The 25,700-nt window shown below is 41.9% G+C and overlaps 1 protein-coding gene across 1 annotated transcript in view; it reads right to left on the bottom strand.

Annotated features, from left to right (window-relative positions):
* crb2a (crumbs cell polarity complex component 2a) overlaps positions 1-25,700 on the bottom strand; it is a gene marked incomplete at both ends in the record, with an annotated part of 32,954 nt that overhangs the window by 3,763 nt on the left and 3,491 nt on the right. Inside the window, 15 exons of the mRNA XM_080420138.1 lie at positions 1,520-1,827; positions 2,744-2,909; positions 3,513-3,800; positions 4,256-4,545; positions 5,864-6,007; positions 6,625-6,949; positions 7,640-8,148; positions 10,021-10,134; positions 11,465-11,635; positions 13,911-14,050; positions 18,851-19,046; positions 21,268-21,382; positions 22,215-22,449; positions 22,640-22,790; positions 23,426-23,617. Of these exons, the coding sequence (XP_080276264.1) occupies positions 1,520-1,827; positions 2,744-2,909; positions 3,513-3,800; positions 4,256-4,545; positions 5,864-6,007; positions 6,625-6,949; positions 7,640-8,148; positions 10,021-10,134; positions 11,465-11,635; positions 13,911-14,050; positions 18,851-19,046; positions 21,268-21,382; positions 22,215-22,449; positions 22,640-22,790; positions 23,426-23,617 (3,344 nt within the window). The remainder of the gene's footprint in view (positions 1-1,519; positions 1,828-2,743; positions 2,910-3,512; positions 3,801-4,255; positions 4,546-5,863; positions 6,008-6,624; positions 6,950-7,639; positions 8,149-10,020; positions 10,135-11,464; positions 11,636-13,910; positions 14,051-18,850; positions 19,047-21,267; positions 21,383-22,214; positions 22,450-22,639; positions 22,791-23,425; positions 23,618-25,700) is intronic.

The following is a 25,700-nucleotide window of genomic DNA, read 5'->3' on the forward strand; positions in this document are numbered from 1 at the left end:
TCAGAATCAGAAGAATCAGAATCAGAATGAAATATAGAAATAATCAAAACATTTTTTGTCTCGGGTGGCTCTTCAGGATTCTCTTCAGGATTCAAATTCGAAAACAGAGAAAGTAGCAGGTCGGCAAGCTCAAAGCACGGCGCTTCACGCCACGTTTCGAGCTTGTAGATCTGCTACTTTTGATACTTTTGTGTGACGCTGTAGTATGATCAAGTATAGGGCGTTCATTTACGAAAAAACACAAAAAGTTAGAATATGGAGATAAGAGGTTTTTGCCTGACAGTGTCGCTCAAAAGTAGTGAAAATAGCTGATCTGCAAGCTATAGGCGACGCGTTTTGAGTTTTAGATGTATTTATTAATTAATTCATTAATTAATTCATTAATTCATTCATTAATTCATTCATTCATTCATGTATTTATTTATTGTCTCCGCCAGGCCGAAAGGCATGGCGAGAGAGTATGTTGTACCCCCTGTCCGTCCGTCCGTCCGTGTGTGTGTCCTGTCCGTGTGTTACCAGCTAATCTCCGGCACCGTTGGGACACTTGCTGCGAAACTGTGCACACACACTCCCTCGATGCCAATTCAGAACCTCTGCCCCAAATTTTTCACATGGGTCTGTTATAGCGCCACCAGGAGGCTGATTTGTGCAAAACTCATTTTTTGACATTACTCCTACAGATTTTATCCAAACATCATGCAAATTGGTACACAGTATCTCTATAGTCATGTGATCAACCCGGATCTGTCCGATTTCCCATATTCCATCCTGATTGGCTAAGGTTGGCTTCGAAAGTTTGCAGGATTGGTCCGTTTTGAACAAAATGCCTCAAATCATGAACGCAGCTTACAATTTCCGTGAAATTTCGTACATTCCCACTAGGCCGAGAAAGAAATGCCACCCATTTCACATTGGCCTGTTATAGCGCCACCAGCAGGTCTAATTTAGCAAAACACATTTTTGGAAAAAAAATCCTCAAATCATGAATGCAGTGTCCGATTGCCGTGAAAGGCCTAAGAAGAAATGCCACCCTTTTCACATTGGCCGATTATAGCGCCACCAGGAGGCCACAATAACCTACCTGACCTGGCGGAGACCTGTGCTCCGAGGAGCACTTTTTCTAGTTTATTCATTCATTCTAAATTAATTAAAGTGAAAGTGATCTAGTGAAACTAGTGTCCTGTCTGTGGGGTTTATAAATATTAAATCAATGAAAAGTATTAACAAGAGATTTTGATAAAATAATAACTACACTGGATCCATTGGAACACAGGTGATTTTTTTTCCATTTCCTGGAAAGTAACAGTTTTGGACATACTGTAGGCTACAAGGTTTCTGCATGACAGCAACTCAGAATTCTTTCTTTCTTTCTTTCTTTCTTTCTTTCTTTCTTTCTTTCTTTCTTTCTTTCTTTCTTTCTTTCTACCTACCCAACAACGATGATAATGTAGTAGAAGGTAGGTAGTCTATGTGATATTTTACAACACTAGCATCACGTTGCATGATGAGAAATGCCCACCTCGCTGCCCGGCTTGGCCGACGCGATCGTCACGCGGTGCCAGCTCCCGTCCGAGACCCGCCGGATGCCCGTGAAGACCAGCGCCTCGACGCTGTTGCCGGCGTGGAACTCCACGTGTACGGAGGAGTCCAGGAGACCCACCATCAGCAGGTCAGACCCGGACCCGGACCCGTCGAGGGTGGCTCGCAGTAGCACGGCGTTCTCGGAGCGGGTGCGGAGCTCGATGTACAGGGAGGTCACAGCTTCGACCAGGGTGCCTTCAGCGCTGAATTGCACGGGGTTGTTCTCAAACGTGGCGCTGTTCACACCTGTAAGTCAAACACACAGGGTTTAGGTTTGGTTGCTTTGGTTTGAGTTCTTCTAAGACGATCTATTGGTGTTATTTCTAAAACAAAGTAATGAATCTAAACCAATCTGTACGAAGAAGAAGAAGGTTAACTAGTAGGCCTACTGTATGGTAGAGTATGCTAAAGGACCACTTTACCCATTTTCATCCTATCTTCACATGATTGGTCCTTACTAATGCACATCATAATATGGCACCATTTCTGTCTACTCACTCTGTGTCTCAGAGGAGGCCTATGTGGACAGTTCAGAAACCTTCCTACCAGTGACATCATCGGTAGGCAGGTTCGGTCATTTCAAACAAGAATTCAAACTTTTATTTGATTAGATTTGTTTTATCGATGCAAGAACAATGGCTTCTATTTCAGCGTGCTAACTTTTCAGGAAGAGAAAGGCTGCAGTTTCTATTGGCTCGGAATCCTCATCGATGATGTCATTGGTGGGCAGGTTTCTGAACTGTCCACAGTCCACCAATGAGACGCAGAGTGAGTAAAATTGGTGCTCCTTAAATACAATATAACTATATCTGTATGGTAGAGAAGGATAACACTATATATCACTAATGGTTGGAGGTGGTCTACCTACTCTGCCATTGAGACATTTAGACCCTGGAGTTAGGTAGGACACCTACTGTTTGACAATGTCAATAACATATTTAAAACATTTTGAAGTAGTTCAACTAGCCGATCTAAATCGGCACGTTGTGAGCTTGTAGATCGGCTATTTGAAATATTTTAAAATCTTTTTCAAAATAGTAAGAAATGGCAAAAACGTTTAGGGATAAGGGGTAAGGCGGCGTGCAAGATAGGGCCCTAGATGCGCCACTATTGTATTGCTTTCATTCTTTAACAAAGAATCAGCAACAAAAATCTCGCTTACATTCATATCCATCGGCCAGGTCCATGCAGTACCCTCCGTTGACACAGGGGTCGCTAACGCACCACACACGCGTCTCACAGGTCTTGCCAGTGTACTCCTCCGGACAGAGACATGTGAAGTCATTGAATGTGATACCGCACTGACCTCCATTCAGACATGGATCCTCCTGTAGATCACAGATGTTTAGAAAAAAATAATAAGACCAAAGAAGAAACAAAACAAAACAAAACACTACTGGAGCGATTGTGGTTAAACTTTTCATGCACACTCCCAGTAGGCCAAGGAAGAACCTCCACCCCATATTTTTCAAATTGGCCTGATGGCAGCGCTATAAAAGGCTGCATCTGATTTTGGCCTGCATCTTGAACCTTGCAAGGGTCCATTTGGTTCCTAACTATCAATAATTTAGCCGGGGACCCCCTGGAACCCCCTCAAGGACCCCTTGAGGTCCCCGGACACTACTTTAAGAACCAGTCCCGTAACACAGTGGTTCCCAAACGTTTTAGCTCAAAACCCAAAAGAGAATAAATTTGACGTTTGCCCGGGACCCAAACAATATAAAATAGCAGATCTACGAGCTCATAACGCATCGTTTATGCAGAGTTGTGAGCTTGTACATCTGCTATTTTCACTACAAAAAAAAAAAGTTAAAGTTTTATTGATGAAATACTTTTGAAAAATGTTGGAATTGTTTGTAATTGATGAAAATGTTATGATTTTCTTTGTTTAAACAATTTTTTCCCTTTGAAATAATACACACATCCCTCACCTTACAGGTGTCATCACTGACACAGCCGCTCGTCATGCTTTCATTTTCGTCGCTGTGAACCTCCTCATCCTCGGACCCGTCCCAGGGCTCTGCCTCCAGACGCACGTCCAATCGCAGGTCCTGCAGGCAGCCTTTGAACCCGCCCCCCCACGGCTCGGAGCTCCACCCCCCGGGCAGGCCTCCTACGTAGGCCACATCCCCATCGACGACCTCCACTTCAGGGACGGAGCCGATCCCGTAGCGCAGGTCACCATGCTGGAAGAACACTTGTCCATGTTGCACATCCACCTGGAGAGGAGGAAAGTACTTTTACTCAAGTACTGCACTGTACTTAAAGGGGTACTTCACTTTACTTTAACACTAAAATCTGAAATGACAGATGCTTTATTCCCGAATGTTTTAATGGGTTAAAACACTTCTGGGGTAATTTTAACGTCTACACCAGGCTTTTGTGTTGCACCACAGACAGTTTTTGTTGTTTGTAGCTTCAAATTCTTTAAAAAAAAAAACATTTTAGAGTCATTGAAAACACATGTTCTTGCTTCTGGTGACTGATCATTGTGACCATGTAGATGTGCTATTTTTTGCTATTCGTTGTACAAGTGTCTAGAACGTGGTTAAGCATGTTTTGTGTGTGCATGCGTGCGCATGTAGGGGTGTCAGCTTGTGTCAGATGTAAGAATTCGGGGGGTCTCCAACGAAAAACCCCCCCCAAAAAATGGTTTGGAACCACTGGCACAGACCTGTAGGAACCTCTTCTCTCCGCTGGTCATGAAGATGGGTGCGGTCACAGGGACGCCATTGGCCAGCGAGCTGACAAACACCCGTCCCATTCCCAGGTACAGCGAAAAGTACACCTCTCCTTCCTCCTCCTCCTCTTCCTCAGCGTGGCGTCTCAGTTGGAAGAGGAGGCCGTCAGGCTTCAAGGAGCGCAGGAACAAGGACACACTGAAGTCCCCGCTGTGTCCCTCCGCTACGACATAGGAACTGAAACTCACTGAGTCTTCATGGCTGTACGTCCACGATGGAAACTCTGTTCACGACCACAACGGAAAAAACAAATGTGTGTTTATGTCATGCGTCATTGTATGAGATTACCAGTTGTGGGAAAAGTACTCACATCTTTTACACGTAAGTATAATATGTACAATACTGCAATGTAGAAATACTCCATTACAAGTAAAAGTCCGGAATTCAAAATTTACTTGAGTAAAAGTACAAAAGTATTGGTATCAAAAGGTACTTAAAGTACCAAAAGTAAAAGTACTCATTATGTAGAATGTCCCATTTCAAGTTTTCAAATGTACTGTATAAAAACCTTCTGAAAATAGCAGATGTACAACTCACAATGCGTCGCATCGCGACGCATTGTGAGCTTGTAGATCGGCTACTTTCAAATGGTCGAAATGTACTGTATATAGGGCTGACGTGGTTAATGTATGTTTTGTAATAATAATCAAAATCTATAAAGTAACTAGTAACTAAAGTTTTCAAATAATTGTAGTGGAGTAAAATTACAATATTTGCCTCGGAGATGTTGTGGAGTAAAAGTAAAAGTATTGGAAATTGGAAATACTCAAGTAAAGCGCAAATACCTCAAAATTGTACTTAAGTAAAGTACTTGAGTACATGTACTTGGTTACTTTCCACCACTGGAGATTACAAAAGCAAATGAATCTAACAGAGCAACAAGAAATGTGTTTTTTTTATATCGTCTCTGTCGGGCAGACACCATGTATCTCCGTGTTTCAACTTTTCATGTCAGTTAATGTGTCAGTCAAACTGTGCTATTATATTGTTTTTATGTTGTTTATACTGGATTTCTTATACCGTTATTTCGTTACATGCAGAAGTATTACTTATTTTTATTTTTCTACTTGTATTATTATATTGTCATATTGTATTGTTGTGTTAGCACATGTCTCTATAGAACAGTTCCCACCAACATTTCTATGCTTCTACCTGTATGAGCAAATGACAAATAAATCTCTCTTGATTCTTGATTCAATATCACATCATATCGTTGCTGTCGGCCAAACGTAAATTAACGCACTACTTGATCATACTACATAGTCACTCAAATCAAAAGTAGCAAATCTGCTAGCTGCGAATGAGCTTGTAGATCTTAGATCATATGTCCAAAACAGTTTTGGACATATGAGACGATATATAATAATCATCATTTTATGACATCCCTAGTAGCACATATTCTCTGTGTTTATGAGTTGGGGCCACATATCACTCAATGCAGATGTTCATGATTCTTTTCCGTAGCGGACAGACACTGCAATCATAAAGACTGGTTTTAAAATATCCCTTTTACTTATTTCTCCAGTGGCAAATGGTCTTACCGTCAGAGCAGCTTTCGCCATGGTAGGGTCTATAGCAGTCACAGCGGTAGCTGGTCCACAAGTCCACACAGCGTCCATTACCAGAGCAGGGGTCAGGCGAACACCATTCTGTTTTACTGCAACCCAGCTCCATGATCTGGTCCTCTGCAACAGGGTTGTTATTATTAAAGGACGACTTCACCCATTTTCAAACCATTGGTCCTCACTAATGCTCATGATAAAATGGAACAATTTTGTTCTACTTGGTCTGTGTCTCATAGGAGGGCTGGACGCTTCAGAAACCCGCCTACCAGTGACATCACGTTAGGCAGGTTTTTTAAATAATATTTTTTTCAAACAGGATTGAAAAAATATATTTATTTCATCAACGCAAGAACAATGGCTTCCATTATAGCGTGCTAATTTTCCAGAATATATATAACACCCCAAAAAGTATTTTTGGGTGTATATCTTATCTTCCAATGTGTGTAGCTGTGCCAGTTTTAAGCCCCATTGTCAGAAATTGACAAAAACCTACAAAAATAGTGAAAATAGATCTACAAGGTCACAACTTGTCGCATTGTGAGCTTGTAGATCTGCTATTTTCACTATTTTCCTGAGCTTTAAAAAAAAAATTAGGCCCTTACTAACCCACCACTAAAACTACAGTAAGCCCCCCCCCCAAAAAAGAATATATATTAAATTCAATGAAGAAATTTAAAACAAAAAGTCAAAACGAAAAAGAAAATGTGAACTAATGAAAAATACAAAACTATAATAACCTTGTGGCAGCTCCTGGGGGAGGATGGCTTTATGGTCGATCAGCAGGTCCTCCATGCACCCGATGAAGCTCGCCCCCGTGGCAGTGAGTTCCAGTAACTCCTCCGGAGCTCCGGCAATGTAAACGTGAGCGAACGCGTCGGAGGGGTGGAAAACAGGCCCGTCCGGATCGCCATCGGCGACCCTGCAACCCGGGTCGCCACAGCCGGGGCCTCTCACGATCAAAACGAGACCCCCGTCGTCCACAAACACATGGGCGTCCCACCAGCCCCCGTCGCTGACCGGCTCGGGGAACATGACACTTAACTCTGCGTCCTCGGACAGCGCCTTCAGAACGACAATCGGAATCAACGTTTTTGTCACATCACAGGTTTACATTTGTAATAAAGTCGTTGAAACTGCTTTTTTGTGCAAGCTCCATCTTTTGTAGTTTTCAGGAAAAAGTGGGTAAGAGAGAGGGAGAGTAAGGAGAACGCATGGGAAAGAAACGGGTCAAAAGCAAATCTATAATACGTACATTTATACATAATAGCATAAAAGGGTAGCAGGTGGTTAGACATAAGGTGCAACACGTAGCAGGCATGTACGGTACATGAGGCTAGACATAAGGTGCAAAAAGTTGAATGCACATAAGGTTAGACATAAAGTGCCAAATAAAAAGGTTTAAGCAGGTGCAGTACACAGCACTAGAACGGCATAGACATAATACCTTCAGTATGAGGTACAGCACTAGAAAGTATAGATAGACATATACCTTCAGTATGAGGTACAGCACTAGAAGGTATAGATAGACATATACCTTCAGTATGAGGTACAGCACTAGAAGGGTATACTATAGACATAATACCTTCGGTACATGAGGTACAACACTGGAAGGTATGGACATATACCTTCAGTACATGAGGTATAGCACTAGAAGGTATAGACATATACCTTCAGTAACTGAGGTACAGCACTAGAAGGGTATAGATCTATACCTTCAGTACATGAGGTACAACACTAGAAGGGTATAGATACCTTCGCGTGAAGGCTGCCGGTTTCGATCTCCAGCTGCAGGTGGTTGTCGGCATCGCCTCTGTAGAAGAGCAACATGTTTGGCAGCGTGGTTCGGAAGCGGAGCCGCACGCCGCCGGGCTCACGGTGGTGACTGTCGTTGTCGTCGTGTTGGTGCGCGTCCCTGACTTCTCGTTCCTCTTCTGGCGCGACTTCGACGCGGACGAAGCCCAGAGCGCGGAGGGAGAAGGTGGTCGGCGTGGAACAGTGCTCGTCGTAGAAGCCGTGAGCGCAGAGGCAGTCGTGGCTATGGCCGTCTCCGTCCAGCCAGGGGTGGCAGGTGGCTCCGTTTTGACACTCGTGGTCGACGCACCCGTGGAGTTGAACCTCGCAGTGGTCTCCGCCCCAGGGCAGGTCACCAGGCTCCGGCGCCGGACAGTGGCAGGTGTAGGAGGCTACGCCGTCCTCGCACCGCCCGCCGCTGTGACACGGCTGGCTCTGACATTCGTCGATGTTCACTTCACACATGTGGCCTGGGGATGGTGTAGTGGTTAAACACGACTCGATTAGGGAAGCATGTTTTGTTGCTGTCGGGCAGAAACCTTGTATCTTCATGTTCTAACTTTTTGTGTTTTTTCGTAAATCAACGCCCTACTGTACTTGATCATACTATAGCGTCAAACAATGGTATCAAAAGTATCAGATCTGCAAGCTCGAAGCACAGTGCGAAGCCTACAATAGCTTTGCCAGGTTGAAAGTGGTTAAAGGTAGCGTAAGTGATTTACTTTTGTTAAAATAAGTGTTAAATAGCTCTGTATTCTGATAGTACTCATTGCTATAGAGTGCGTGTTCAGTAAAAGGAGTCTCCCATGTCTCACCAGCTCTTTATTAAACAGAAAATGCATTTTCAGTGCTTTCTCCTGATTGGCTTAAATGTTGTCACCTACCTGAAAATGTATTTATGGTCTATTTACTAAAGAGCTGGAGAGACCCCTGTGACCGAACAAACGCTCTGTAGCAATGATCTACTATCAGAATATAGTACTTTAACCTTTTAACAAAAAGTATAAAATAAAAAATAAATAACACTAACCCTAACTTTAAGTATGTCTGTTTGTTTTATAAATATTTAAAGGTAGGGTAAGTGATATTTTTGGGTTAAAACAAAAAGTATTTTGTTAAAAGGTTAATGCACTATATTCTGATAGTAATCATTGCTATAGAGTGTTTGTTCAGTAACAGGAGTCTCCCCGTCTCTCCAGCTCTTTAATAAACAGAAAATACATTTTCCGGTAGGTGTCAAAATCTCAGCCAATCAGGAGAAAGTACCCATTTTAAGCTTCATTTTTGTAGTGTTCCTGTTCCAGTTTTCCCTGCTCATTTCTAAGTGTCATCACTTCCAATTTCACTTGTTTAATCTATATCCTGATTGAGTTCTCTATCCTGATTGGATAAAATTGGAAATGAAACTGAAACTGAAACGAAAATGCATTTTCTGTTTTATAAAGAGGTGGAGAGACAAGGAGACTCCTTTTACTGAACAAACACTCTATAGCAATGAGTACTATCAGAATATAGAGCTATTTAACACTTATTTTAACCAAAGAAAATCACTTACCCTACCTTTAACCTATGTTAAGTATTAACAAGAGCTTGCGACTTAATAATAACTACATTGGATCAATTGGAACAGAGGTTATATTTTTCCTTTTTTGACATAAAAGGTTTCCCCCCGACAGTAACATTTAGAGCTGAAGAGAAAACATGTTGTATTAAACACCTTAAACACATTATTATCCAGGATTATTTGTTACAAATGATTTGATCAGACAAAGTGCTGGTCAGTGGTGGAAAGTAACATTTACTTAAGTACTGCACTGTACTGTAAAGTACAATTTTGAGGTATTTTACTTGAGTAATCCCAATTTTCAATACTTTTACTTTTACTCCACTACATCTCAGAGGCAAATGTTGCACTTTTACTCCACTATTATTTGAAAACTTTAGTTACTAGTTACTTTGTAGATTTTGATTATTATTACAAAACATACATAACCCACTTCAGCCCTACATACATTTCGGCCATTTGAAAATAGCAGATCTACAAGTTCACAATGCGTTGCATCGACGCATTGTGAGCTTGTAGATCTGCTATTTTCAAAAGATTTTTTATACATTTGGAAACTTGAAATGGGACATTCTGCATAATGAATGCTTTTACTTTCGGTACTTTAATTACTTATTATTATTTTGATGACAATACTTTTGTACTTTTACTCAAGTGCATTTTGAATTCCGTACTTTTACTTGCAACAGAGTATTTCTATATTGCAGTATTGATACTTTACTTAAGTAAAAACATTTGAGTACTTTTTCCACCACTGGTGCTGGTGAAAATGTCTGACCTGTGAATCCATGGGAGCAGGTACAGATGTATCCATTGATCTGGTCCTCACATGAGGCACCGTTCTGGCACGGTTCAGACTCACACTCATCGATGTCCACAGAGCAGTTCTCTCCTACAACGTAACACACGACAAATCACACATTAGTCTACAGGCCGATTCATATTGCAGTATGTACACTGCATGAAAATCGGTCACAAAGCGCTGTGAGCTTGTAGTATTTTTTAGCTCACTCAAGTGAGGCTTATTAGTTACACAAGCAATCATTCACAATCACTTTAACCATTATGTTATACTTTGGCTATTCAAAAATAGCAGATATACAAGCTCATAGCATTCAAAAGTAGCAGATATACAAGCTCACAGCATTCAAAAGTAGCAGATATACAAGCTCACAGCATTCAAAAATAGCAGATATACAAGCTTGAGCTTGCAGATCTGCTATTTTTGAAAATTTCGTGGAACATTTGTGTTTGATTTCTTTTGTTAGCGCGAACATTTTTAACTCAAGCCTTTGCTTCTGGAGGTTCCCGGCACAAAATAGTTTTTGAGATGGGGAGTCCGCAGCCAAATACATCATTTTGGGGGTCTGTGACGTGAAAGAGTTTGAGAACACGTGCTTTAATAAACATAAACATAAACAGGGAGTGGAATTGGGAGGGATAGCGCGTTGCACCACATATACGTTATTACATCCTCCTGGTGAAACTCCTCACTGTCAGGTGAAAGGAAGCACCTGCCAACTCCATGTGTACCAGAGTATGGAATACCAAAGCTGCTTTGGTATTCCATACCAGAGATACGTGGGTGTCGGGTGGAAACCTAAAAAACGTTTTTTAAGCAAAAATAGCAGATCGACAAGCTATATCTGCTATTTTAATTTAGGAAAAAACGCAAAAAAAAAAAAAGTTTACCCATTAAAGGCATAGTTCACACACAAAAATCGATTAGTCACCCCATGGAGACTTGAATTCATTTTTCGTTTTTGTCGCATTCCTAAGCCAATAATTTGATGACCAGCGGACCGGTTGGCAGCGGTTCCGGTAGGACTCAATGTCTCCTACTTGGCTTAGGAATGCGACAAAAACTAAAAATATCCATGAATTCAAGTCTCCATGGGGTGACTAATCGATAGGAAAAAAAGTCATTTTGGGGGTGAACTATCCCTTTAAAACCGGGGAAGCATCCGTGTCATTTTACATTTTTGAGTTGGCTATTCAAAAATAGCAGATGTACAAGCTCGCAGCTCGGCTATTTTTGAACATTTTGTGAAAAATCTTGAAAGTGTGAGAACTACTGATTTAGAAGGCATTTTATAGAATCGGCCTCAGGTCTTAATACGGAGATAAGAGGTTTTCTGCCGGACAGCATACGATAATGTAAGGGGGAGGATTGGCATAATGGCTATCTTAAGAGAGCAGTTAAAAAAATAATTTCTGCAGACCTGCGTATCCAGGCTGACACAGGCAGATGTATCCTGCAGCGTTAGAGTAGTGGAGCTCCCAGTCCGTTTCCCAACTGGAAGGGTCAGACCGCTGGAAGCACTCTGCTCCGTTCTCACAGGGAGAGTCAGCGCACTCGTCGATGTCTATCTCACAGTGCTCTCCTTCATAACCTGGAGAAATTATGAGAAAATGTTTCTTCAATGGCTTCTATTCAGAATGCCAAACACGTCTTAATGTTGTGTGACCCAAAAAAATATTCCGTCAAGCCCAGCTACAGTGCTTTTGGGTCATTTTCTTCTTCTTTTTTTCCAAAGGAAAAAAGATTTCAAAATAAAGACATTTACAACATATTTTGTTTATATTTTTCTGTATTGGGAAATGAGTAGCCTGGTAAACCCTCCCTCCGGAAATCTCATTTCTATTTGATTCCAGGAGTGAGTCTGGCCTGAAGGCTTGTATGGGCGTTTCTAGCGCATTACCAAAAAACCGAGCCTATCAGCGTCGTTGCTCATCGTTCTGTGATTGACAGCAAAAGTTGGCCAATCAGGTGGTGAGTTCGAGTGAGCCCGAATAGAGACACACGGGGACTACAAATTTCACGCCCACTTTTGAGACAGCGCCGCTACTCGAGGTCCGTTAGAACGATGAACTGCAGCTGCCAATGCATTCCCTATGAGAGGATATGAGAGTTAGCCTACTTTTAAAATTATCCTGCATTAACTGAAGACGATATTGATTTAAATAAAAATATGTTTCCAAATGTATGGAGTGTCTTTGTCAACATATCTTCTTGTTTTCTTAATAGTTGATGTGTTTCACATTTAATTTGCCACTTTAACGAGTTACCCATAATGTTAACACAGCAGAGGGTAGACAGCAGACAGACAAGTTGTCGCATTTCAGTGACATCACTGTCTTTACGAGCGCCGAACGCCGACCAGTGGCGTACCCACTGTAGAGGCAGGAGAGGCGGTCACCTGCCCAACTAAGATCTTGCCTCCCCTAAAAAAAACGAAAATGTGTCATTGCGTGCTTAATGTCCTCAAAGTCACGCATCCAACAAGCTTTGAACTGAGCAGAGTGTCAAAAGTGGGCGTGGATTTGTAGGCCTTCCGCTTCCGGCCGTGTGTCTCTATGGACCCGAGTGCAGCCTGAGTGCAGCCGATCAAACACGAACGGCAGCCATTGTTTCTGTGGGCAGTTTTCTCCGCTGTTTTAGAACTTCAAAAAGCCCTCAAACTTATTTTTTGAGGCACGGAATTTACTTATAAGATATCGTTTGGATAGAATTTAGTTGTTTAACTTCATATATGTGGTCAATTAATCATGACAGAGCCTATTTAAAAATAAAAATTCAGAGAACCGGCAGGGGCGGGCAGTGACACGCATGTATCCGAATAAGGCAACCTATTTTGGGCATGGCCATCTCAAAAGTCCCGTTGCGTCACATTAGTCGCGGAGGTGGTAAAAATGCACTGCAATTGGCTGAAGGGGAAAAACGATCATTGGCTGAAGGGGTTGTCAGTCAACGGTATTACTCCCGCCCAACTCCAGCCCACAGCCACTATTGCAGAATGGGCGATCAGGCCAGACTCACTCCTGGAATCAAATGGAAATGAGATTTCCGGAGGGAGGGTTTACCAGGCTAGGAAATGAGTGGGCACTGATTAAAATAATTAAAGGATAATTCAAAACTTTTTGTAAAGTTGTGTATACTGTAATAATAATGTGTAGTTGTCACAAAATCCCAAGACACACCTGACTTGTCTCATGGCACTGTTTGAGAACACTGACTGAAGCACCAGTAAGTGTAGTTTTACAGTAGATAAGTAGATAATGTGTAGGTTGACGGAATACAAGAAACGCTCGCCACCATGGGTATTCCTAAACGCAACCTCAGTAAAACTATGTCTAAACCTAACCTTATTACTAACCTTAACCTCAGTAAAACTATGTCTAAACCTAACCTTATTCCTAACCTTAACCTCAGTAAAACTATGTCTAAACCTAACCTTATTACTAACCTTAACCTCAGTAAAACTATGTCTAAACCTAACCTTATTCCTAACCTTAACCTCAGTAAAACTATGTCTAAACCTAACCTTATTTCTAAACGTAACCTCAGTAAAACTATGCCTAAACCTAACCTTATTCCTAAACGCAACCTCAGTAAAACTATGCCTAAACCTATAACCTTATTCCTAAACGCAACCTCAGTAAAACTATGCCTAAACCTATAACCTTATTCCTAAACGCAACCTCAGTAAAACTATGCCTAAACCTAACCTTATTCCTAAACGCAACTTCAGTAAAACCATGCCTAAGCCTAACCTTATTCCTAACCTTAACCTCAGTAAAACGAATGCAAGAATACAAGAACCGCTGGGGGGCGAGCAGTCTGTGGGAAAAAATGGGGGCGAGCGTTCTGGTTAGCGTTTGACGTACCCGGCCAGCAGAGACAGATGTATTGTTTGACTCCTTCCAGACAGGTGGCTCCATGCTGACAGGGGTCGGACGCACACTCCAGAATGTCCTCCTCACAGTGGGTCCCCATGAACCCTGTGTCACCGCAGTCACACTCGTAGCTGTGTGCACAAAACATTTTTGTATCTTAACAACATTGAATCTCGGACACCACCGAGGAGTCTCGGGCAGTGGTTCCCATATGTAGCTTGAGACCCAAAACAGAAATCTGATGTCTCCCCGGGACCCAAACTAGTGAAAATAACAGATCTACAAGCTCACAACGCGTCTCACGAGTTGTTTACATTTTTTATTCATGGGATTTCTTGGATTTTTCTTTTTACATTAAATGTAAAAAAAAGAATCAAAAATAACCATGAATAAAAAATATATATTTTTCAAAAGAATTTCATAAATACATTTTATTTATGAAATTATTTAGAAAAATGTTTGAATTCGTTTTTAATTCATGAAAAAGTTGTTTATTTTTTAGATATTTCTGAAAATCTTTTGAAATAAAAATGTAAAACAAAATGTAGGAAAAGTCAAATAACGGGATATTTACTTGCACCCCATAAAGATGGGTCCGTGGGTGGGAGGTGGGAGGTGGAGGGTGGGGGCCTCCCGGTGGGGGCTCCTCAGAATTTAGCAGAGGTGGGGACTTGGACTCGAGACTCGACTTGGACTCGAGTCCAGATTTTGATGACTTGCTTGATCAAATCAAAAATAGACTTGGACTTGCTTGGGACTTGAATGCCAAAGACTTGAGACTTGACTTGACTTGAACGCCAAAGACTTGAGACTTGACTTGACTCGAGCCCGCTTGACTTGAAAATTCAAGTCTTTTCAAGTCACTTAATACATTACAGCAAGCCCAGAATGTACAAAAAGTGTTGCATCAACCAAGGGCGCCAATACTGTGGGTGCCTCGAGGCTAAAGCACCCAGGAGAAATGACAATCACCCATCACAAACTAATTATTTGTACCAAATTAAATGAATTAACCGCATTAAAGTATTGCACACCCAATAGCGCGGCCATAAATCGGCGCCTCCGGCATCAACTATGATGTTAATAGTCAGAAATCCCAGCCGTCAGTGACACCTAGTGTAGTGTTGCCAAGTCTGCTTATTTACCGCAACTCTTGGACAAAATATTGCTTGTTTTTGGCTTGTTTTTGGAGGTCGGTTCCCTTATTTCTCTCACCATACTTGGCGACGCAATTGATGCACGTTACCAAACAAACAACACACATGCCGGCTTCACTCCTGCCGTCGCTGTTGCAGGTGGAATAAAATGTAAACTCCAGCAGTTATAGCTTTTGGTTTTAAAGATTACGAGGTGGAAGATAAGACAAGAAAAGCAGTATGCAAGGCAAGACCTATACTTCACATTTACATTACTGCGTGCTAAGTGCAAACTATAACCAGTGGTGGAAAGTAGTACATTTACTCAAGTATTGTACTTGTAATTTTGAGTTTTTTTTTTACTTTACTGAATTATTGCAAGTATGCAATTTTCAGCGAGTACTTTTTCCACCACTGACTATAACGAGAGGGAGGGGGAGAGCGAGAAAGTGAACAAGAGACCAAATACATCAACATTGCTGTAATCATAACATGAGGGGGGGAGGGGGCAGATACCAATAAGTTAACATTATTGTAAACGTAACGAGAGAGAGAGAGAGAGAGAGAGAGAGAGAGAGAGAGAGAGAGGGGGGGGGGGATACCTATAATCAAGGGGTCATCGCCATGCTGGCTTGTATTGGACATTTTTGTCAAAATTCTATTTTTGCCATGAACATACAAAATGAGTAGACAAACACATAAAGAGCTATCCCTAAATGACCATTACAGGTCTGTAACTCTGAGAGTGTACAAATGTAACCACATGGACCCGATGGGTCAGAGTTATGGGGGTCCTTAAAAATAAAACGTTTGAGAACCACTGTCCTAGTGGACTCCTAATGTACCATACATAGTGTCATAGTAAATCAGTGTCATACACATTCTGAAGAAAACCTGGAGACCATCGTGATAATAGAGACTGCCTGCTTGATCAGGGGACACATGTCAGATCCTGTGTCTAGGTGAGACATGATCTAAATGTCTCAATAGAAGAGCAGGGAGACAAAATACAACCACCCTGATTGTATAAGTTATGTTGTATTAACATACTCTACCATACAGATTGGACAACATTACATTATATTTATTTAAAAAACAGGGCCCTTTTAAACCCTGTCCTCAAGGAGGAAATTAAAAGTACAGTATCTGCGTTCTGTTGGCCTTGTTTTAAAATAAATGTAAATTGTGAAAAAATGCTCATGATTTATGTAAATCTTTACATATCATTAATTAGCATTATGACTTGTTTGGGATTCGAAACAAAAGGTTAGGACTTGTTTGGGATTTGAAACAAAAGGTTAGGACTTGTGTGGGACTCGAAACAAAAAGCTGAGGACTTGGACTTGACTAGGGACTTGCCTGTGTTGACTTGGACTTGGACATTTAGCAGACGCTCTTAATCCAGAGCGATTTACAGTAGTAAGCAAGGAAAACAAGGTAAGGTAAGGTAATACATCAAATGCATAGAAATAGTGATGGCAGGTGAGCTAGCAGGGTACAATAGCAGTGGCAACACAGAAATGTGTGGGGAGGAATTAATTGAAGACATTAAAGGAGAATTCCGGACAAATTAAGTGTTATCTTTGATGTCTCGTTACTCACCTACCGATGTGAAAAGTAGCGTTCTTTTTTTTCATATATTCCCCTGTCGTCATTTTTTAAACCCCCTCCGTTGTCATAATGGGAGCGCGTGGCTAAGGGAAATTCGTCTATTATAACCGACGCAAAGTTGTTTTTTTCACTACTAGTATTCATAGTAGAGTCTCATGATAGTCAAACATGCGTTGAAACTATCTGCGAGGCTGCCGTCAATGGCGAACGATTTAACACTGGTTGCTTGTTTCTTCCAGAACCTGGCAACTCGTGTTGCCAGAATCTGGAAACAAGCAACCAGTGTTAAATCGTTCGCCATTGACGGCAGCCTCGCAGATAGTTTCAACGCATGTTTGACTATCATGAGACTCTACTATGAATACTAGTAGTGAAAAAAACAACTTTGCGTCGGTTATAATAGACGAATTTCCCTTAGCCACGCGCTCCCATTATGACAACGGAGGGGGTTTAAAAAATGACGACAGGGGAATATATGAAAAAAAAGAACGCTACTTTTCACATCGGTAGGTGAGTAACGAGACATCAAAGATAACACTTAATTTGTCCGGAATTCTCCTTTAAGACAAAGACCAAATGTTTTCATTTCCATTTCTGCTAAGGGGTTAGAATTTAATAAATCTATAAATAAAAGTTTGAATAATCACTAAACCCTGTATTACACAGCACTTCGTTGTACAATAGGGGTGTAAAAAGATAGTGAAACTAGAAAATGTGCTCCTCGGAGCACAAGTCTCCGCCAGCAGACTATAGCAATTATATTATCATAGCAATAACTAATGAGATACAGTAGAGTAAAAGATATATACTGTAGTTAAATAAAAAGGTGTATGTTAAAGAAATATTTATTAAAAAAAAAATGATTTAAAAATCATATTTTGTCTTCTAATGTTTAAAAATATGTTTAAAAAAATGTTTAAAATTGTAATTGACTGGTTTGTTCAAATACTTGTCTGTCTTCTTCATCTTCATTGTCTTGAACAGTTTCAGCAGTTGATTGGTGTGTTTGATCAGCTTTGGCCTTCTGCGTCTTTGTTTGACCAATGTTAGGTGTTCTCAGAGGGACACACACACGCACGGACGGGTGATTTGGACTAGAAGATACTGTTCCAATCAAGACTGATTGATCCTGTCTTACCTCGCTTCAAAAACGTAAACGTTTTTTTGAAGTGACACACCTATTTATAGAATTGTATTTCGTCATGCATTCCTCTAGCCAATCAAAGGCATTGGTGTCAACATATTAATACGTATTAAGATTTCGGTCTTGTTGTGGGATCAATTCAACTCTAGTCCTCTTCTGTGTTACTGTTGTAGATGAGTATGCTTTCTTAGCTTTGGCCTTCTGCGCCTTTGCTTGACCAATGTCAGGTGTTCTCAAAGGGACACACACACGCACGGACGGGTGATTTGGACTAGAAGATACTGTTCCAATCAAGACTGATTGATCCTGTCTTACCTCGCTTCAAAAACGTAAACGGCTTTTTGAAGTGACACACCTTTTTATTATAGGATTGTATTTCGTCATGCGTCCCTCTAGCCAATCAGAGACATTGATGTCAACATATTGACACGTATTAAGAGTTCGGCTTTGTTGTGGGATCATTTCAACTCTAGTCCTCTTCTACGTTACAATTGTAGATGAGTATGCTTTCTTAGCTTTGGCCTTCTGCGCCTTTGCTTGACCAATGTTAGGTGTTCTCAGAGGGAAACACACACGCACAGACGGGTGACTTGGACTTACTGAAGGTACTGTTCCAATCAAGTCTGATTGATCCTGTTTTACCTCACTTCAAAAAGTAGGGGCTTTTTGAAGTGACACACCTATTTATAGAATTTTATTTCGTCACACGTCCCTCTAGCCAATCAGAGGCATTGGTGTCAACAAATTGACACGTGTCACGTGGAGCTTGCCCAATGTTAGCTTGGCTAACAATGTTTGCTCACACAAAGCGAAAACATATTCTCCACCTTCGGCGGAGACAACTAGCAGATCTACAAGTTCACATCACGTCGCATCTCGTTGTGAGCTTGTAGATCTGCCATTTTCACTATTTGTTTTAAATAATCGTTCGTTGTTCAATCGAGGTGAATGTTTTGACATAATCATGATATTGATTTGAAGGTGCCCAGCCCTAGTTAATATAACTAGGACTTAGGACTATAATGCCCTGCATGTCATACCTGTTGACCATATCGTGACAGACGGCTCCATTTTGACAAGGATCGCTGGCGCACTCGTCAATGTTGATCTCACACTGGCTCCCATCGAAGCCGTCTATGCAGTCACAGGTGTACTCGCCGATGAGGTCATGACAGGTGGCTCCATTGTGGCACGGGCTCGACTCACACTCGTCTGTCTCCATTTCACAGTTCACTCCTGATGAAAGGTGGGGGAAATGCTAGAATTCAAAAACTTGTATGGTGAGAATGATGATGATACCGTCTGCCGGACGGAAACCTTGTGTCTCTGTATTTCATCTTTTTTATGTTCTTTCATAAATTAATAATTAATAATTAATAATTAATAAGTAAGTAAGTAAGTAAGTATATATATATAGTGTCGTATGGCAGCATTTTGTCGTATGAGCTTGCCAAACACGTTGTCATGCTTGTAGATCGACTATTTTCTTTTTTTTTCTCCAAAAATCTTTATCTCATGTTTTTGTAACCCATTTTTCACCCAGTGCCAATGCCTAAGCTTGTAATCCTGGGCGCTACTCTCCCTCTGCCAGCCTGGGGAGAGCCCCGAACTGAGCTCATGCTTCCTTCAACGCATGAGGAGTGAGCAGGCCGCTTCTTATCACCTGACAGGAGGGATCGGCTATTATAAAAGATTTCACCTATAATGACATGCCTAAAATAAGTTTGTCACATTGAAAGTGGTTAAGTGTGTGAAAAGCATTAACCAGAGCTTTTGACTAAATAATAACTACATTGGATCCATTGGAACGCAGGTTATTTTTTAGGCCCTCCAACAGGAGGGAGGGGGGTATGAAGGGTACAGTTGTGTTCATGAAACACACATCACAGCACCTTGTCAATACCAAATACCCACACCTTGCAAATCAAATGAACGCCTCCACTCCCACTGCATTGGAGATCGAGACAAGTACATGAAGTGACCCCCCCCCCCCTGTCCCGGGAGGGGGTCCCTGCGAGTGGTTGGGTATTCGGTATTGACCGGGTGCTGTGATGTGTGTTTCATGAACACATTCATCAGCTCACCCCCCACCCTCCAGCTCTTATTGTGAAAACGCTGCGGTGCAGAACGCATTCACAACGCACATGACAACCATTGCCTTTGTTACAATTGTGGTGTGGACTCTGCCTTCCACTTGACTTAGAATGATTTTTACAACTGTCTTTTTTATAGTGATTGTTTGGTTCCATTTGTACACTCCATTTGGCCCCCTCGTGGCCCCCGGACCCGAAATTGAGAACCAATGGACTACAGCATAGTGTCTTGCATTGTAAAATCAGATGCGCAAAAAAAACAAAACAAACCCCCATGGATACCAAATGTCAGTGTTATCATGTTTGTTTATTTTTTATTTTTTAGTTTTTAGTTTGTTTGTTTACTATGCCGGGTAACAGAGCATTTCTCAACTCAAACCCATGAAAAGTATGGTTGGTCAACTTTGTCTAAAGAGAGTCAAGACCGTGTGAATGGACTGACGGAAATTGCAAATGAGCACCAAATTCCTCACAAATTGGATTAGCCTACTCCAAGATTATTGAAGAGCTTCCTGGGGCAAAGTGAGACAAGTGTGCGTGCATGCGTGCGTGCGTCCGTGTGTGTTTGTGTGTGTGTGTGTGTGTGTGTGTGTGTGTGTGTGTGTGTATGTGTGTGTGTGTGTGTGTGTGTGTGTGTGTGTGTGTGTGTGTGTGTGTGTGTGTGTGTGTGTGTGTGTGTGTGTGTGTGTGTGTGTGTGTGTGTGTGTGTGTGTGTGTGAGTGTGTGTGTGTGTGTGTGTGTGTGTGTGTGTGTGTGTGTGTGTGTGTGTGTGTGTGTGTGTGTGTGTGTGTGTGTGTGTGTGTGAGTGTGTGTGTGTGTGTGTGTGTGTGTGTGTGTGTGTGTGTGTGTTTGTGTGTGTGTGTGTGTCACTGTTCTGCTTCATAAAACAGGGTGGGGGGTCCAATTTAGATATATTAATACAAGGTTTCCACTCGACAGCGTCGACATACATAATCACCCAGGCATCCATCGTTGCCTGAGGTTGGATACAGGGGCCTTATTGATTTACCAAAGAAATCTTGAGAAAATAGCATTTGATCAACACTTTATATTAATGAAGAGATTAACTTTATTGTCAACATAAAACAGCCCCTAAGAAATGGCAGTACAGTGTGCTTCCCGCACTGTAACGTACATTTGCTCAAGTAGCCTACTGTACTTGCGTACAATTTTGAGGTACCTTTACTTTACTTGAGTACTTTGAATGTTTCATTGTTGTGATGCTTTGTTCGTCCAAAACCAAGGACCGCAATGGAAATACGTTTCTATGAGGAGCATGTAACATGTGTTTTTCTTTTAAACATAACGTCAAATACATCAAATCAAAATCATTGTTCAATACTTTTACTGCACTACATGTATACCTTCAAACCCAATGAGGCACTCGCATTCGTAATGGTCCCTCCCGTTGATGCACGTGGCGTTGTTTTTGCAGGGCCGCGACGCACACTCGTTGATGTCCATCTCACAGTTGTAGCCCTGGAAGTAGGGTGACCATATTTTAACTGGGACCCTTAATTCACCTAAATTTGTGAAAGATCGGCGATCTACAAGCTCACAACGCGTCGCAGTGCGACACGTTGTGAGCTTGTAGAACGGCTATTTTCACTACTTTTCTTTTTTTCTCCACCTGTTATTTTAGCATTTAGTGACTGCACTTTTCAACAGAACAGAACAGAACATGATAAACATCTCAGTAAGCCCTCATAGCAAGTGTTATTTTAATTGTGGTGAAAATTTCGTGTTTTAGAGATATTTGACGGGACAGACAGCTTGAAACTGGGACAATAGGCCCTATAGGCATAAATGCATATATTGGCATGAAATTGGGCTACTTCTTTTGGCCCAATTGGTATCAATTACCAGTTATACTAATTAAGGCTCTGTTCCATTTAGTGTAGCAGAGTCTTTCCAGTGAGCCGACGAGCACACTAGCAGCACGCTGACTCTGACCAGAATGGGATAATACAAACTTAATCAGTATCATTGGTAGCACCTGTGAAGGAAGTAAGGAAGTGGCCCAAGTTCATGCCAACATGGCTGCCGTGATAGGGCCTATTCCGGGACTCCCTCTTTCTTCGGCATTTTGCCCAGGTGGGCGTGGTTATGATTACGCCTAACCCTAACCCTAACCCTGACCCTGAACTTACAGAAACTATGCCTTAACCTAACCTTAACTCTAACCCTAACCTCACAGAAACTATGCCTAAACCTAACCTCAAAACCACGGCCACCTGGGCGAAACACAACGGCTGAAAAGAGAGAGTCCGGGCCTATTCCGGCAAAACCGAGACTCTGGTGGTCACCGTACCTGGAAGCCAGGCACGCAGAAGCAGTGGAACTCGGCCACTCCGTCCACGCAGATCGCGCCGTTCTGACACGGATGCGAGGAGCACTCGTCCACGTCCTCCTCGCAGCTTTCGCCCATGAACCCCGGCACACACTGACACGTAAAGCCGTCTGGCAGCAGCACGCACGTCGCGTTGTTCTGACAGGGCTCGTCGATGCAGTCAGTGACCTGGCTTTGGCACTCATCTCCTCCATACCTGCAAGGATGGTTACAGGTGGTGTAAATCAAAATGCATTTGCTGTTTATTAAAGAGCTGGATTATTACTATCAGGGTATACCGTTATTTAATATTTGTATTAACACCGAAACCATCACTTCTTACACCAACTATAAGAGATTCTACAATAAACAAATGTCTTGTAATGAAAACATAATACATTCCATACCCAGCAGGACACCTGCAGAAGTAACCATTGAGCTGGTCTATACAAGCAGAGTGGGGATCGGAGCAGGGACTGCTCTCACACTCGTCCACCTCCTCCGTACAGTTATCACCCGTTAGCCCATCCGGGCATGTGCAGTGGTACTCCGTGGTGCCTGGAATTAGGGGTGCAGACAGTTAATCAAACTAATCGGTGTAATCGATTATAACAAATAATCTGTGATTGATTTGAATAATTAAAAAAATAATCTACATTGTAGATCGGCTATTTTTGCTATTTTTGTGTGACACCATTGTAGGGCTTAAGTGCTTAATCAGGCTAATCAATTTAGTCAAGTATAAAAAAATCTATTAGACGTTTTTCATGTCGATTAGTTGGTATATAAGATATAAAACAAATTATCAAAAGATATAATGCTTCTCGATTATTCGACTGATCTTTTCATGTTCTCTTCGACATGCTTATGTAATGTTCTCCCTGCTCTCCTTCTCCCTGTCCCACTCCTTCTTTTCCTTCCCCTCCCTTTCTGGAAAACAACAACAAATTATGGAGCTTAGGCAAAAAAAAGAAAAACATTTCACCCACTTCTTTACATGTAAACCAGTGATGTGACAATAAAGTTGATTCAGATACTGATTAATCGAAAAAGTGATCAATAGAATAATCACTTAAAATATCGTCTCTGACTCTGATACTTTGGATGCTTTTGTGTGACACTGTAGTATGTAGTATAAGTTAGAACATGGAAATAGGAGGTTTCTGCCCGACAACAACGATATCAATAGTTACCCGGGATGCTAGTGCAGTCTTCACAAGGAGAGAAGACGCATGCGTCGTACAGCTCATGGCAGTCCTTGCCCATGTAGCGGACCCCGTCTCTGGGACAGATGCAGGCGTAGTCGTCCATGTTGTCCACGCACGTCGCTCCGTTCTGGCAGGGCGCCGACAAGCATTTGTCGGACGTGGCCGAGCACAATGTCCCTGAATGAAATGAAAGGAAATGTTTAGTGATACGCAGTTCCATTCCATGTTTTTTACAGATTCATTAGATTTTGGCCTTAATCGTACAAACCCTAATGTCAGAAACTACAAGTTAATTTCCTCTCTGCTCCACAAGGAGACACTAAGATTTTTCAGTTGTACCTGTGCTAGTAAGTACTGTACTCTACTCATTTCCTCCCACTATAAATACAGGCCTGGACGAGGATATTCTCCCTTTGTCTCGAATCCAAACACAGTTTGTCTTTTGAGATTTGGTGTAGAGGGAAAGGAGGGACCAAGTACAGACCCCTGGGGGACCTCAGTCAAAGTGGTATATCCACGCTGTCAGGCGGAAACCTTGTATGTCCAAAACTGTTACTTTTCAGGAAATGGAAAAAAAGAAAGCTGTCTGTTCCAATCGATCCAGTGTAGTTATTATTTAGTCACAAGCTCTTGTTAAAGCTGCACTACAGTATGTAACTTTCCTCTTCTACCCCCGGATTTGAACCCGGTTTCCTGCGTAAGTGCTGAAATTGCCCTACTTAATCATACTACAGCGTCACACAACAAGTAGCAGACCTACAAGCTCGAAACACAGCGCTTTTGAGCTTGAAGATCTGCTACTTTAGCCATTTTTGAATTTGAATCCTGAAAACGAACAGTTTTGGACATATGAGGTTTCCACGCGACAGAGACAATATAAAAACCCACAGACACAAAAAGTCTATGCGTCATGTGTTGAGATGCATTGTGTACACCTGGTATTTCTCCTATATTTGGGTGACACTGTCATATGACAAAGTATAAAACGTGGCATTCATTTATGAAAAAAATATATAAATGAAAAGGAGAGATATGGAGGTACAAGGTTTCTGCCCGACAGCGACGATATAGGATTTCAGTTGTTAACCTTGATTGGGACCTTGACCTTTGACCTTTTTCATATCCTTGTAATAAGGTGTCTTGACACACTGGTATGTAATGAATCTATCCACAAGTTTGAGCTTACTGGGGAAAAGGGGGGGGTGTGAATTATGGGCATCTCTTCCTGTCATTGAATTCATTTCAGAGATCAAATCAGTCAACAATAATGTGGGAAGTAACACAACCGGACAGAAAACAAAAAGGGTCATATTAGTCTGCCTACCTCCCCCAACAAGATCTCTCTCCACACAGCTGATTCAAATGAATGATCAATGGCTCTATAGCCTAACTTCTGGGTTATTTAACAAGCACCATTTAATCCCCATGCAGAGATTCAGGTGTAACAGCCAGTATGAACACAGGACAGGAGTTAGGCTACTGCTAAGAGCAAGTGTCAAGAGCCATTGATCGTTCATTTGAATCAGCTGTGTGGAGAGAGATCTTGTAGGGTAAGTATAGCCTGGTAAACCCTCCCTCCGGAAATCTCATTTGTAATTTATTTCAGGAGTGAGTCTGGCATGATCGCCCATTCGGCAATTTGGCTGTGGGCTGGAGTTGGGCGGGAGTAATACCGTTGACTGACAACCCCTTCAGCCAATCAGCAGTGTTCCCCTTCAGCCAGTGCATTTTTACCACCTCCAGACTAATGTGACGCAACGGGACTTTTGAGACAGCCATGCCCAAAATAGGTTGCCTTATTCGGATACATGCGTGTCACTGCCCGCCCCTGCCGGTTCTCTGAATTTTTATTTTTAAATAGGCTCTGTCATGATTAATTGACCATATGAACTAAATTCTATCCAAACGATATTTTAAAAGTAATTTCTGTGCCTCAAAATAGAAGTTTGAGAGAGTTTTGAAGTTTAAAAGAGAGTAGAAAACACTGCGGTCAAAAAAGATGGCTGCCGTTCGTTTTTGGTCGGCTGCACTCAGGCTGCACTCGGTTCCATTCGGGCTCACTCGAACTCGCCACCTGATTGGCCAACTTTCGCTGTCAATCACAGAACGATGAGCGACGACGCTGATAGGCGCGTCCATTTGGTGAACGGGCTAGAAACGCCCAGACAAGCCTTCAGGCCAGACTCCTTCCTGAAATAAATTACAAATGAGATTTCCGGAGGGAGGGTTTACCAGGCTAGGGTAAGTAGGCAGACTAATT

The sequence above is a fragment of the Gymnoscopelus braueri genome, assembly GCF_963280865.1.
Source record: "Gymnoscopelus braueri genome assembly, chromosome: 22".
NCBI classification, from domain to species: domain Eukaryota; kingdom Metazoa; phylum Chordata; class Actinopteri; order Myctophiformes; family Myctophidae; genus Gymnoscopelus; species Gymnoscopelus braueri.